General features: G+C 39.1%; 3 protein-coding genes across 6 annotated transcripts in view; 1 reads left to right on the top strand and 2 right to left on the bottom strand.

Annotated features, from left to right (window-relative positions):
* Positions 1 to 759: 759 nt before the first annotated feature.
* gkap1 (G kinase anchoring protein 1) lies at positions 760 to 10,104 on the bottom strand. Of its 4 annotated transcripts, none has more exons than XM_088433937.1 (12): positions 9,975 to 10,104; positions 6,221 to 6,469; positions 5,110 to 5,277; positions 4,931 to 5,008; positions 3,814 to 3,949; positions 3,712 to 3,740; positions 3,242 to 3,394; positions 2,533 to 2,619; positions 2,400 to 2,463; positions 2,206 to 2,276; positions 1,641 to 1,718; positions 760 to 1,075 (listed from the first exon to the last, which is right to left on the bottom strand). In XM_088433937.1, exons 2-12 carry the CDS (start codon positions 6,452 to 6,454, stop codon positions 1,034 to 1,036), a joined length of 1,140 nt encoding a protein of 379 aa, XP_088290063.1. In that variant the 5' UTR covers positions 6,455 to 6,469; positions 9,975 to 10,104; the 3' UTR covers positions 760 to 1,033. The 4 variants fall into 4 exon arrangements, with proteins under 4 accessions (XP_088290063.1, XP_088289898.1, XP_088290151.1 ...); XM_088433772.1 differs by lacking the exon at positions 9,975 to 10,104 and adding an exon at positions 6,794 to 6,906; XM_088434025.1 differs by lacking the exon at positions 9,975 to 10,104 and adding an exon at positions 6,794 to 6,906 and having other exon boundaries at positions 3,242 to 3,391.
* Positions 6,149 to 15,587, top strand: part of frmd3 (FERM domain containing 3) — a 66,044-nt gene continuing 56,605 nt past the window's right edge. Inside the window, exon 1 of the mRNA XM_088433656.1 lies at positions 6,149 to 6,495. The gene's annotated coding sequence lies outside the window, so the exon portion shown is untranslated. The remainder of the gene's footprint in view (positions 6,496 to 15,587) is intronic.
* LOC148429714 (gluconokinase-like) lies at positions 9,112 to 14,508 on the bottom strand. Its single transcript, XM_088434107.1, has 6 exons — positions 14,308 to 14,508; positions 14,174 to 14,215; positions 13,354 to 13,384; positions 13,184 to 13,270; positions 11,973 to 12,016; positions 9,112 to 10,337 (listed from the first exon to the last, which is right to left on the bottom strand). Exons 1-6 carry the CDS (start codon positions 14,328 to 14,330, stop codon positions 9,971 to 9,973), a joined length of 594 nt encoding a protein of 197 aa, XP_088290233.1. The 5' UTR covers positions 14,331 to 14,508; the 3' UTR covers positions 9,112 to 9,970.

The following is a 15,587-nucleotide window of genomic DNA, read 5'->3' as shown; positions in this document are numbered from 1 at the left end:
AACTAACTTAACACCTCTAGGTGGAGACACAAGTAAATCATTTCCCAGTCACCTGTATTAGCCACGTTCTGCCGTCTGCAATGCACTCGTCACGTTACGATCAGGCAAGTAAAAAATGAATAGGCCACTGGCAATTAATGATGTGCCTACATGGTCCTAAAACGGGTGGACAAGAGAGTAGGACTTCCTTCCATTTAGATTGCATGAGCATTCAATGAAAGTGAAGGTTAATGTAACGCACCATTATTACTGCTTTGGTTCTCATTGCTGAAGGAGCAACTTTGCATATTGCAATTGTACATCAAAGTAATCAATGGGTAGTTTTTCTTGTTTTGAATGTCTAAAAAACATATTTGACACATATTGATACTGCGGGTTAACTTTCCATTTTAAAGCCCTGTCGCTCAGCCCTGCTATGCACATTTAAAAGGCATTTATTTCATCTTGATTTTGTCAAGTTTGATTTTTTCATGGTCACGTTGACCTCTTTTAAAGTATTATGTTAGTATAAAATTAACTAAATTCAGGCTTTTTCCCCAGGCACAAAAAACAAAACAAAAACAATATACAATATAATATGAAATACCGAGCCCTAATTTCAAATACAAAATAAACGCACAAGGCTACTATTTTGAATACAAAAAAATAAAGATTATTGGGGGGGGGGGGAATCCTTCCCCCCCACTGGCTCCATCTGCAGTTGTAAAGTATTGTTAATAAATATAATTAAAATAGATTGTATATCATGAAAGCAACACATTTTCACTGAAAAAGTATTTTAATGACTTAACGGTGGACCAACTCGAAACAATTCTCAACTCCCAAATCAGTCACACATTTTGGCATTTTCAACGAACAGGCTAGCCTGTTGCTATGCACTTGCGACTGTAAAGGGCAGCACTGATACAATTGTGTGTGTGTGTGTGTGTGTGCGCGCGCGAGAGAAGCATGCATCACCACATGCTGACAGTCCAAAATAAAAAAGAACACAAGAAGGTGTTTTGCCAACATGTTGAGACTTCAAGAGACACCATCAGAGTTCCGCCTCAGAATTTTTCTTCCCTCTTTTGTTACCCTGACAACACATAGCAAATGATTGTCACATTTTAAACCACCACATGTATAAAAAGTTGAAAAATAGAAGAACAAAATAAAGCAATGTATTTATCGTACTTTTTTTTTTTTTAATATATCGTTTCCCTCCAAACCTTTAACTATACGCTATAATCACAAATGAAGTCAATGACGCGTTGCAGCCCCATCTTTATGAATTCAACTGTATGATACGTGTCCAGAATGGAAGCTGCAAAACTCGCCTCCCGGGCACAAAACAGATCACCATCATTAACTGTTAACTTTTTCTTGATGCAAACATGAGACTTGAGTGTCAGTTGTCACTTCCTTAGTGCAACGCAATCATCAAACGCAATCATCAGTCGGTGTGCAGTTTTGTTTCACTTCTCAGTGGTTACCTTCCCTGTAGCATGCTATTAATGTTCAAATGATGCTATGTAGTCATGTCAACATTTTGGCCATTTTGTTTTGTGAAAACTTGAATGGCAGAATCACAGTTTTGATTTTTTTTTTTTTACTAGAGTTTTGAGTTTTAAACTAGAGTGTAAATGTTAAAAAAAAGTTACCTGGTGTTTGGGCTGTTCAGACTGCAGACATTTGACTTTGGATCGTTCTTGTTCCAGAGCAGCGTGCAGTAAGGTCACCTAAACAAAACGAACATAATTAGGAGGTTTCATTGGGAATAATTCAATTCGACTAGGACAGAGTAACATGGCAAATATTTCCTATGTACAGTACAAAAGAATATAACTCAGCACCCAGATTAAAAAGCCTATCAAGCGAAGTTTGATAGTTTCCCACAAGGTAGCGTGCGCGCGCACACACACACACACACACACACAAAAAAATTCTGGTGGACAATAGCCACTTCACTTTGTCCAAAATGGCCTAACTTGTATTGACATAATTGCCATAGCGTTAATTACCAGTAACCTGTAAGAACGTTAATTTGAGAAAATGTGCTTCTCGATTTCATGTTGCTTGCAGCTCATCTGGGATAATTCACTAGCGGGGGCAGGCTGCTTCAATAAAAAAATGCTGCATTTTCTCATTTTTATTTTTGCAATTCTTGTTATAACACACAACAAGTTTTGACCTTAGTTACACAAGGCGTATAAATCGAGAAAATACCTGTGACGATAGCTCTTCTTTGATATGCAGCAGCTCCTCCACTTGCGTCAAGATTTCGGCTTTGTCTTTCACTACACACAGACACACGCACACAAACTACGGTCATCAAAACCTATTCAAAAACAATCCAACTGTGTTGCTAGAAGCTGCACTGCGACCCCAACGAGTCGATTCCACCATCTACAAACACTGACTTTCTCCTTGCTGAAGCATCTTGAGAAGCTGCCCGTTTCTGTGTTTCACCTCCTTGTATTTGACCTGCAACACACAGTGCCAGTTGTCAGCGCGTCTCTTAATACGAGGCGAGGCACTGGGGTTGTGTCCCACCTCCCACTGTGAGATGGTCTTCTTCAGCTCACGGATCTCCTGGTCCTTCTTCTCCAGCTCGTACTTCAGCTGCTCGGCGCGAGGGTCCTATAGCAACGGGCACTTCAGTATGGATTTGTCTTATACCTTTTTGCTTGTACTACTTCTATTTGTCCAGAGCTTGTATTTCGACATCCAAGGAGTAGTGGATCGTTCACAGACACTTTTCATAAATAGGAAAAACGAAAAGCATTTAGCAACCGAGCAATTTGACTTTTGATGGAGATCTGTATACAAAGGGCACCTGTGGCGCTCAGAAGAAAAAAAATCTATGTTTTATCATTAAAAACCGCATCCAATCATGTTTTTTTGGTTTTCGCCGGTTGTGTTAAAGCAATCTTAAAACAATTTTATGGGATTAATTGCAGACAACATGCGCAGTCATACTTGGCACGAGAGGGCGGAGATGTGACGCGACCTCGTTGGCAGTCGTCTTTCTTTCCATTCTAGCAAAACGACAAAAACATTTGAATGCAGCTTTTATTGAAAAAACATTTAGGTTTTTCCTTCTGAGCACCACGGGTAGACTAATAATGTCAAATTCCCATTATATTTCGCCTTGGTAACATTGCCAGGATGTGTTAATTCTAGTTGGCATAAGTCTGGAACATGAAAGATATGGATAATCTCAAACTTTATTTTGGGGGGGTGGGCGGGGGTATACGCTCACCGGTTCATGTTCTGCGGAGGGGTTGCCATTGTGCCCGCCGTTGTACTGCTTGCGCCTCTTCTCCCGCTGGATTATGCGGTTGACGTCGTCTTCCAGCTTGTTAAAGAAACGTTCCTCCTGGCCCTGTCCCAAAGCGGTGTTGGTGGTTTCCTGCTGGGGTGCGAGTAACATGCTGTGTCAGCTAGACACTTTGAAATGTGAATACTGTTTGATCTATGATAGTGCATGAGGCGGAGGTTGCTCAAGAGTCAGCTACGATAAATGGGCAGGTGGGCAAGGCCAGGCACAGGTTAGGTCAAATAAATTAAAGGGTAAAATTAGTTCAATCATAGTTCAAAACATTTAAACAGGTTTTGCTGCAAATAATACATGAATCCAAAAGTCAATTTCCCGTGGTCTGAATTCATTAACATAACGGGCCCTTCGTGGCCCGGGTGCCATGCATTGCCTAACCTATGCTTGGTGCTCACCTCTTTCTCCCGTTTCCGGTTCCCGTGTTCTACAAAGAGCAACAGTACATCAGTAATGCTCAGGAAAAGCACTCGCTGGTCTAATCTTGGAGTTGGGCTGACCTGTGCTGCCTTCTGCCTGAAAGTCCTGCAGGGATACTGTCTTTTTGTCTTTGGCCTGCACGTTCTTCTTCTTTTTCTCCTTGCCGCCATCTTTGCGAGACTTTGGAGAGGACGCGTGGTTGCTGCTGACTCCTTGCTGAAAAGAGTGACGTGGTAAGGACCGCAGCCAAATTGTGCATTTGCAAATAACGTTACACCCATGCTGAGAATTAAAAACATTATTATTTAATAACATACAGGGGGCTATCTTTTTTTGCACCGTATTTTCCGCACTATAAGGCACACCAGATTATAAAGCGCACCTTCAACGAATGGCCTATTTTAAAACTCTTTTCACTGTTATCATATATAGGGCACACCACATACACACACACTAATATATATATATATATATATATATATATATATATATATATATATATATATGCATATTATAAGGCGCATAGAATAGAAGCTACATATACAAATATATATATATATATATATATATATATATATATATATATATATATATATATATATATATATATATATAGATATATACATATATACACACATATATAATCTCAATTGAAATCGTAGTAAATGAAAATCGCCTACCTCTTGATTACATTTAGCTCAATGCCAAGATGAATCAATCAAATATAAAACCTTTTAAATCAAATTACAACCAAAACACTTAAAATACATTGTTTTTGTGTTTTAAAAACACTTCTGGATTTATTTTATAAAATCACTTTCTTGTACAAAAAAATGTGCAGTTTTTGCACCTTGTCCCCATATAAATCACAGAGCAAATATAGCATATCAAAATTTCAAAAACTGAGTCTTAAAATGTTTTTAACTCTGAATAGTACATTTATAACTGAAATACAGAGCTAACAACTGAAGAACTTACATGGCGATGTATTGATTTTTTTTTTGTCCCCCCCAAAACGAAAAGTCATGGTTTTTGCACTGTATAAAGTTCACCAGATTATAAAGTGCACTGTCAGCGTTGGAAAAATTGAAGGCGTTTAGATTCGCCTTATAGTGTAGAAAACACGGTAGTTGATTTTCATGATTTCTTAAGACTGCTGAGTCACAGAATTTTTATGTGTATGCTTGTTGGAAGTACCTGTTTGTTTTGTTCATACTCCAGTTTGCTTAAGATCAAGGCCTTCTCTAAGTCTGCTTCGTACATCTCGGATGTCATCTGCAGTGAGAACAACGAGAATTTTGTAGACATGCTCCACACACACACACACACACACACACACACACAAATGCACGGACCTTGGCGTGATCCCCTCTTACCTGCTCGTCCCTCTGTTTCCATTGCTGCCAGCACTGCTGGGACGATGGAGTAGCGCCGTGGCCCGCCGGGGCCGCGCTGAGGAGCTCGGTGGCTATTCCCGAAAGCGTCATGCAGGGCGGCGGCCCCTGGGACTTCTGCGGGATTTTCTTGAAGGCCAAACTGCGGAGCTGAAATGGACACATTGCGCAATGTGCTGGATAGGAGTTGCTGGAGGAAGCTGACCTCAAAATGCTGTGTTCACCAGCTTAACTCAGATTCGATCTCATAGACATTTTTAGTTTTTTTTTTTTTTTTTAACTCATTCAATCTCAAAGACATGATATTTATTTGGGAGTTTTTTTTAATTATTTCAAATGTTGGCTAAAGAGCGTCTAAAAATGTACTGTATAATTAAAAAGTATATTAATAATTTTTAGTGAAGGAAAGACTTTGGCACATTAAGTAATTGATCACATAAGTGAAAAAAATTAACTCCATGTTTAACTGGGCATGTTTGTCTTGAGCTTTTAATGCATCATAGTACAAAATGCCACATAAATAGCCAATTCCAGTGCAGTGATTTTCCACCCAAATGAAAAGGGCAAATCCATGCTGCAAGAAGATTGGCAATCAGAAAATGTAGTGAAAAACATTTGACCTCCGGGCCCTTTGACACCTGTGGTTTTCAAAGTGTACAAGGCGACCTCGGGGGTGATAAAGGGGGGATTTCACAAACTTCTAACCCAAAAGTGGATGGCTGTAAAACGTGGACTTTTAATTGCTCTAAAACTATACATGAAAGAGCTGTGACTTTGGAGACTTCTTTTATCTAGCCCTTCAAAATTGCAGCTACAGCAATTGACCAAATAAACTACAAGTCCATTTCGTCCCTATAATGAATAGTTTGGGGAATGCAATGTCACGAACAGCACTGGCAGCAAGGCTGACAAATAACAAGCTCTTCCTGAGAGTGAGTAGTTTTGAATTTGACCACGTGTAGCAGGCTGGTCTAGTGGTTCTCGTGTGTACCTCACACTTCTAAGGTTCGATGTGTGAATATTAAGCCCCAGCTTTCCTGTGTGGAGTCTCCGTGAAAGAGACAAATTCAAACAGCTGGGAGCGCGTTCTCACCTCGTTGGCTTCACTTTGCTGCTGCTCCTTCTTTTTCTTTCTCTTGTCCTTTTTCTTGTCGTTGCCCTGGGGCGCTTTGCCTCCTCCGGACTTTTCCTGGCGCTGCTTCCCGGAGCTAGCTTTGCTGGCGGTCTTCCCGACCTCAGAAGTGTCCGAGTCGGAGTCCGAGTCGATCTGAAGCAGGGCGAAACGAGAGGCGGTGGTGGGGACCATGATGGTTGTCGACGACGCCATGGAGGAAGCCCGATCCTGCCGAGGAGAGAAGGAACAATTCGGTGAGGAATGCAATCTATTGCTGTTAGTGCTCTTATTTAGCTTTGACGTGAAATCCTGGTTGTTTCAAGGGCAAAAGGCGAAAATGCAATTAGCGACTAGCCGCGCATAGCATTTTCGCTTCCACTAAAGCTACAGCCGGCTTCTTTTGCCCCCTTTTAAGGCTCCTACAAGTAAACACAGGACGACACGCGACAGTCCACGAGGCTAGAAGGCACGTACGCCGTTTTATCAAAACGATCGGTCACTTAGGTCGAAGAGTGGCAACGTTTATAAAAGTTACCCAAGTGTTACTTTCACCTGTTAGAAGCAAAAGGGTTAGCTCTTCTTTGCTAGCTGCTAGGTGGTTTCGGTACGGAAACACAGCAGCGCCTAAAACTAAATGTTCGCTTTTTGGCATGTCTGCAGTTACCACAAGACTCGGAGTAAATTGGGCACTAACAGTTGAACAATTTGATGTGATGAATGAAATTATGTTCTTATTGGCTTTTCACTTATTTGGCGCTTTACATTGAATACTTATTTGCCTACTGTTGAGGCAGCACCGGGGTCAATTGGGGGTACAGTCCCTTTCTCATAGTTATGGTCACGATGTTTGGGAAACGAACCTATAGCCTCTGCTTTTGGGAGACGACCACAAAGCCATGCAAACTTTAACTTTATAAGATGACCTTAACTCAAACATGAAGTACTGTCATATTTTTTGACCCAGTTTTAATAGCATTCATTATGACGTTTATTAATCAACACAAACTATGTAACTTTATTTGGAGTATTTTTTCATGATGTGTTAATCACTTTCTACGCAGTTTGTTGTTTTGTATTTGTCCGTTGTTTTCAAATATATTATTGTGAACATTGTTGTTTAGTTACATTAGTATTATTTTATTCATATATTGAATTCAATGTTGATACGTATGTATTCTTACTTTTTCTCAGTTTTTTTTTTATTGTATCTAAACATTTATGTGTACGTTGCATAGTGTACTTTAACATAAATAATAATAAGATAACAACCTTAAGCCACTCATTTTTTGTTCTTTTTACTGAAGTCTTCTACAGGTACTTAGATTATTTTAGAAATGAGATATTCTCCACAGGTCAAAAAAGGAACAGCTCCTGTAGGTAGTCGTGCCATTGTTCTTCTCATTAAGACTTACTGTGTAAGAAAACAATGATGAGCAGTTTGAAGCAAGTGACGTTTCTCCCTCAGATCAGATTTTATGCAGATTAACCATTGAACAAACCTGCCTGCCAGCAGCCAAGTGAATCGCAAAGTATTTCTTCAAGGATGCATTTGTACAAGTAGTTACAACACTGTCACACGTGACATGAGGCAGTATAAATGTTGTCTTTCTGTGGTGGGAGTATTCAAACGGGTTTTATTCATCTTAGCTCAAGCTATTAAGTAAATAACGCAACTTCAGGAATGTGTGACATAATGAGTGGATTTTGATTTAGTCCTGGTGCATGTGGTGTATAGCAGGGGTCACCAATGTGGTGCCCCCGGGCACCAGATTGCCCACGAGGCTCAAATGAGTAGCCCATAGGCCTGCTCTGCAAATGGCTCACAAGTGATAGAACAGTGTGATTTTCTAGGAATGTTACAAACAATTATAAATATATTCCATGTAGATAACATATTTTACTTGATTTACAAATTTACTGTAACTGTTCCTTAATTAATGTGAGGATTCATTAACATGATCGGTGTCTGCACATTAATGGGTGCCCTTTGTATTAGTCAGTACCAGAGAAGTAGCTTTCACTTTCAAAAAGGTTGATGACCCTTGGTGTATAGTATGTGTATCAATGGTAGTGCACAGGCTTCTTCTAGTCACGCCCTAAGAACTGTTCAGCTGTATTTTTCTTTTTTGTTTAATTCAATGAGGTACATTCTAATAAGTAATTTTTTTAACACAACTAATTGTTATAGTCACCCTATCATAGTTTATAATGTTAAGTAATATTTTGCGAATAAAAGATTTGATGAACAAGCCTACTATGTCACTGAATTTTAATGTTGGTCTGATGGTGGTACTTAAAGAGTTGGGTATTTCCATAACATGGAACTTCTAGTTGAGAACCACTGCAATGACTAACTGTGACATGTAATGTACAATGCATGCATTTTGATGTAATAGGTTGTAGTATTATACTGTATATCAGTGCCAAGTTCTTAATGGATGGCGTTGCATATCATATTTACAGTGCATAATTTAATTACTAGCAACCAGTTAAGCTAATGAGTGAACAGTTGATTTACTAGATCAATCTCATTCTACCTTGTCATGCGCTAAAGAAAACATTAGAGCGCATCTGTTTAATTTTCATTACAAATACCGTATTTTTCGGACCATAAGCCGCGACTTTTTCCTCATGATTTGAGCCCTGCGGCTTATAGTCCAGTGCGGCTAATCTGTGTTTTTTTTCCACCGGTCAAGCAAATGTGTGTATCTGTTCAAGGAGCCAGTTTATGGAACAACTATGAAATAAAACTGAAAAGATGTAAATCAATGGCTGTGCTCACAAAGAGTTTTCAAATATATTGTTAAAAATGTCTAAATTGAATACGATCTTGTGTAAAAGTTTGTGACGTATAAATTCAATACACGGTATACAGCATATAGGATTTTATTTATAAATTAATGATTGTATACATTATTTATGTGCAGTGTGTGCAATGTTCACTAAAATAATCTATCAATTAAACAACGGGGGACAGAAGAAGATGCTATGGATGTATTGATTTAGAGGTTGAATAGCTACAGTATTTAACTCTGCAGTATTCTGTTGGTGATATGTTGAAAATATCCATCCATTCATTTTCTATAAGTATAATGTTGGGACTAAACATGCAGGCATGTTCAGTGTTAAAGGGAGGATGTTGCTATGGGTAGACAATCAGAAAAAAAATCATAAATTACCATCTTTTAGCATTAACATTTGATGTTATGACACTGTAATCCAGTGCGTCTTATCCATGACAAAAGATGTGTTTTTTTTTTTTTTTCCCTCAATTTTTGCTGCTGCACCTTATATACTGGTGCTGCTTATAGTCTGGAAAATATGGTGCAGGTAATATGGTATAGGAAATTGTGTATTTTATTTTTTTACACTTAATGGAATCTAAAAAATTATAATGGGAAACATCATATAGTGATGTGTGCATGTGACCCACTTGGTATGAAGAGAGTACACTGTGACCTTCAGGATTATGTGTGTGCTTGATCATCAGGATTGTGAGTGTGCGTGTGTGTCAAGTGTCTGGGTGCGAGAGATATAAATGTGCCCTTAGGGATTTGTTTCCCCCGTAATTTGGAATGAAGCTGGAACACAAATCACAAAACACGACATGGTTGCCAAGTGGAAGTTTGTCAAGAGTGAGTGTATGTCTGAATAAAAAGAAGTTGATCACAAGTTTAGGTAGAAGTCACATCCACAGTAGTGAGAACCATTTTGATGGCTCTTCCATTTTTACCTTGGAGACTTGAGGCCACTGAGGTGCTTCTCCACCTCTCCAGCCATGTCAGGGATGCTCCTGCTAACATCCAGATATACAACGTTCTCCTGCTCATCCACGGGGAGCTCGAGGATATCAAACTGGGATTTCAGAAGGTCTGCCTTCATGAAATGTCCTCTGCGGCTCACCATCCTCTGGCGGATGACTTCGTAGTCTCCGTGCAGGAAGAGAAAGAAGACATCAGAAAGGGAGTGGGGGAGTGAAGGTGGAGAGGTGGCGGTGGAGGAAGGGAGGGCTTTGGAGCCGTGGAGGAGGATGAGTCTGTACAGGCGCTTGAGGGCGGAGCAGGACACCAGCGCATCAGAGCTGGAACATCTTTCTCTGTAATGGAGGACATACATTTTAAAAATTTTGCCCGAATTGTATGACTCGATTTCATTCATTCATTTGAAGCGTTATAAAAAGAGTTTTCCCGTTGTAATGTTATTATGTAAAGCTGGCAGTGTCCTATTTGAGTTTTACTCTTCCGTTAATAGTGTTAACTCTCAAACTGGTGCTATCATATAGGAACACAAACAACAATTGAATGCTAAGAAAAATGAAAAATATCATGAACATTGACAGTCACCCACTTCATGCACTGGAGGTGTGATGTCTCTTAAGTGTGTTGAATGTATGAAGGTAAGACTGAAAGACATGCTGCTGCTCTAACAATCTTAATTTCCCGCGAAGGATGAATAAAATATCTAAATCTAACACTTAGCTTGTAATAGTAGCTTTTCAACACCCTTTAATACAGAAGCCCTTTTCTAACCTCACAAATAGCTTTTTGAAAGGCCAGAAATCAGAAGTATGGGATTCCAAATTGCATGTGTACTCATCCAGGAAGGCTGCAGTTTGCAAGAGGTGTAAAAGTGGTGAAGACTGCCGTAGTGTATTTCAAAGGGGGTTGTGCACATACTGATGGATTTCACCAAAGAAACTTGGGAGAGCACAGAAGCGCGAAATGAAGTTTGAGGTGTTGGAATTAAAAGTTTTAGTGGAAGAGGAAAACAAATGTTACTGAGTAACATAAAAGCAAAATTAGGAGGCGGCAGCAACTGGCTAAAAATCATGTTTGATTTGATTTTACTCTTACTGAGTGTGTGCATCAATAGCATGCATGGGCTAATTATGCATAACATTGCATTTAAAATTCTGGACAGGACACGTGCAACACGACCACTTCCAATTTTGTGCTGAAATGACCCAGATCGGCTGCATACTTGAAAACACTGTTGTCATGTGGCATGACTCCTTCCTGTGATTGGCTGGCAAACGGAACTACTGAATCAATGATATTTTTGCAATCTTTTATTTTCTTGGCAGTTCAAAATGTCTGTATGAAAAAAAATTGACACATTTTTCCGTTGCACCCCCCCCAGCACAATAACCACACTCATAGTTATTTATACGCATAAGTATTCATCAAGGCAAGTTTATTTGTACTGACTTTAAAACTGAAAAAAAAAAAAAAAAGACTCAAAAGGGCTTCACAGTTGACAATCAGGGCCCCCAACGAGGCAAGGAAACTGAAATCGTTGTTCGAGGGAAAGAAGAGACCACCGATTCAGGATAACCAAGCTGCCTTGTAAATACCACAGCATTGTCCCACATTTGATTAATCAAACCTTCATACAAAATTATTTCTGTGGCAGTTTTGCTTAGTTTGTATGCATAAACATTCTGTTATTCAGACCCAGGGGTGGAAAAAAATTGAGCGATGAGCAGGACGGGAAAAGGAGGGAAGATGACCCAACTACAAATCTTTGAAGTTGCAGGCGATATGGTGGCACACTTTCAGAAACTTGCACTATTCCTCAACCTCTCTCTCTAGTTAATTCCACCCCTCCAAAAAAAAAAACTCAAAATGGTTTTGATCTTTCTATGACAATTTCATGCTTTTGATTAGTAAAGCCCCAGCCTATCATCATTTTATGTAAGTGTGTGTGTGTGTGTGCCCCATTTAAGTCATACCTTTTAATGATGTCATGTAGTCTCAGAAGCCAAGGAAACCTATCCTGAAGAGATTAGTGAAAACATCATGATTTATTTAATATTGGCATAATACTGTGCAACCAAAGCCCATTTTCTATGAATTCTTGCTTATCTTTAAAACAAAAAATTAAAATAATAACTGCATCCTTGTGGTACTTGAAAGATGCTTTAGTTATAAGTATTACTTTTTATCAACAACAGTTAACGGTTTCAATGTTGTAATGTAAATCAGAGGTGTCTAAACCCGGTACTCAAAGGCCGCTGTCCTGCATGCTTTACAGGTTTCCTTCCTGACACACCTGATTCAAATGATGAGCTCACCAGCAAGCTCAGCAGAAGCCTGATAACAATCATCATTTGAAGCATGTGCTTTGGAGAACGGAAACATCAAAAACATGCAGGATAGAGGTCATTACGGACCGGGTTAGGACACCTCTGGTGTAAATAATAGAAAAAAAACTTTGCAGTTAACTTCATTTTATATAGTTCATATTTGATTTTTGAAATTATAAATATTTATTAAATATTAACAAATAATACCACAGTAATATGATTACAATTTAATCATATTACAAACGTCGCACAATTAAGCTACAGTGTGAAAATTGAAAACCATTAAAACACTTGTCTCGAGCAATATATATATTTCTCTCAAATCAGATCTGGAGTCAACATTTGTAAAAAAAAAAAAAAAAAAAGACACACAAAATGTCATATTAAGACAGACAGACGCAAACACACACATACGCACAAATAGGCAAAAGCGCAGAACTCGGTGTTGGTCCGACAATGGCAACTGAACAGAGGACTCAAATTCCAAATGATACAAGCTCAGGATGCAGTGTGTTTCAACAGTCTTAATTGGAGTCATATGGTTTTTATGTGGTCAGTAAAAAAAGATAAAACACATTTTGTTCCAGGTCCACCTAAAAGCATGCTCAGCGTGTGGTCTGCAGCCAAGTGTGATAATGACACATGAAAGCTTGACTCTCATCCACAACTTGTTCCTACAAATTGTTCGATCATTTACTAGGTTTTTTTGAGGAATAGAGCCAGAGTAGCACAGTGCTGGTTCAAGGTGCTCTTCAAGACACCGGTGCGACAGAAGCGTGCGTGTCTGTGTCTGTCCTAAATCAACAACTCATGTCAATTTCCAAACTGAACATCATTCTTAAAAAAAGCCAACTGACCTGGTCGGTGAGTGCTTCTCCTCTAGCCATTTTCTCCACATTCTCCACAGGGTGGAAGCTGTCGCCTTCATGCAGTGGCCACCCCAGCTGATATGGAAACGCACAAGTTCAAGAGATGATGTGGTCAAATATCATCTGAGATTAAGCACTGAAGTGATGGGTTTAATCACCTTCTCTGATAGGAACTCCCCCAAAGAGCTTCTGCATAGAAAACATAACACAGACGTTAAAGGGGAAGTCAAGTGAAATTTTTGCTTTACAATAATGTTTTTTTGCGCCGCCACTGGTCTAAACATTGTATTCTGCTTTATTTTGCATTTGTGAGATACGATTTTGTATACATTTCAGTGGGCGGCCGTTTTGTTACTTGCTATCAACTGAAAATGACGTCACATTGCCTAAGGGCTCTGCTAACGACCAATCGTGAGTCATCTGTATCCTAGGTTCAATCATGTGATGTCTGCAGTCTGAATCCTGAGCACTGTGATTTCATTTTCAGTCTCCACTCCAGCAAGTGGCAAGATGGCCACTGCATGAGGTGGACGATATCGATTGATATTCCATAAATGCAATGTTAATCAGAATTTCATGTTTTAAGAAATGGAGCCGCCATTTTCAATGAAAATGTTGCACTTGTCTTTTCCTTTAATAGCAATGTACTACTGTTTAATCCTCTAAAACTCCACTACATTTAGGTGGTTGAAACTGCTGCCAGTTTATGATGGGAGACGTCAGTTCAGCAAACGTTTGAGAACCAAAAAGTTCCGCACTTTGGTTTTTGACCACAGAAAAATGCGAGAAGATAAAATGCAAATCAGGCGAAATGTTTTTACCAGTTTTTTAACATTTGTTCCACAGTTGATAAAGGATTTGTCTGTTACTCTACAAATCACTTTATGTAAACGAGTGCTGTTACACACTCATTATTTTTATTTTATTTTTTTTACCAAGTACGTATACCTACGGTGTTGCCATCAATGACAAACATACTTGCCACAACCTGACACTCCCATGAGAACGTAGATCATCCTGCTGAAACAAAAGCGGATACTCAAGCCGCACCTTTTAATAGTCCTGGTGTATGTTGACTTATCGTTAAATCATTATGTAATACAAATATGTACCGACACTCGCAGGGCACAACCATTTACAGCTTCAGTGAGCGAACTGAACCCACGAGCTGCCTGCAACTAAATAAGGCCAATGTCGAACGAACCCATTATTGAGTATAATGATTAACAAACGAGTAGGGAAGCGAGCGCTATCTACCGGCATGCAGACAAGCACCTGCTGTCGCAAAGATTAGTTTATGAAACGTCATCACGCAAACCTTACGTCATTACGTTTGACAATTAAAGGGACAGTGTCACAATTATTAAAAAGATGCTTATAAAACAGTCTTTACACAGCGTATTTCTTTACTTATCACAAATAAATTTCAAAGCAACTTTTAAAATGATACCATATGCCACAAAAGCTGAAATGTAACTGTTTCAATCTACCGACATTGAAAAGACAGTTTATTAAAAATCTGATGAATAATCCTGATTCTCACCCAAATAAAACGGGACCATTTCATCGCGATACAATAAACATACATTTCGATAACACATTCTCCCCTTCAGCAATAATCATTAAATATATATTGTCAGAAAATACAATATTTTCATCTTTTCATGAGTTGTACAAGTATAATCCATCTATTCATCTATCATCCATTTTCTAGAGCCACTTTTCCTCACAAGGGTCGCAGGCTTGCTCGTGCCTGTTCCAGCTGACTTTGGGCGGTAGGCGGGGGACTCCCTGAACTGGTTGACAGCCAATCGCAGGGCATACAGAGACAAACATACATGTCCAATGTATGTCCAATACCTGCCATGCATGTTTTAGGATGTGTGGGAGGAAGTCGGAGTGCCCGATGAGAACCCACGCAGGCTCAGGGAGAACATGCAAACTCCACACAGGGGGGCCGGCGCGAGGTGGATTTGAATTCGGGTCCCTTTAACTGTGAGGCGGATGCGCTATTCACTCCGCCACCGAGCCACCCAAAAAGTATTATGTAAATTATAAATCAGAACGTTTCCTCTCCAATATTGTTGATCGTAGTAATGAATTATTTTAAAATGTAAATATTATTCTTGGACTATTTTAACTTTTTGTTGATTATTATGATTACAATATACTTAAAAACACATGGCATTATTCTGGTGTAATTGTTAAATAGTTATACTGGTATACAATACAATTGAGTACTTTTTTTCCTCATAAAAATGGCATAAATCATGATCCTTTTTTCATTTAATAATAAATAGAATGTTAGTCTCCTGAGGTGTTTAACCATTTTTTTGTGATTACGTCAACATGACATCACACATGCCTGATGATATTATGTTGAGTACAGGGG

This window comes from Hippichthys cyanospilos, chromosome 1, assembly GCF_059441005.1.
Source record: "Hippichthys cyanospilos isolate Australia breed blue-spotted pipefish chromosome 1, RoL_Hcya_1.0, whole genome shotgun sequence".
In the NCBI taxonomy this organism is placed as follows: domain Eukaryota; kingdom Metazoa; phylum Chordata; class Actinopteri; order Syngnathiformes; family Syngnathidae; genus Hippichthys; species Hippichthys cyanospilos.
This window is presented reverse-complemented; position numbering and strand designations above follow the sequence as displayed.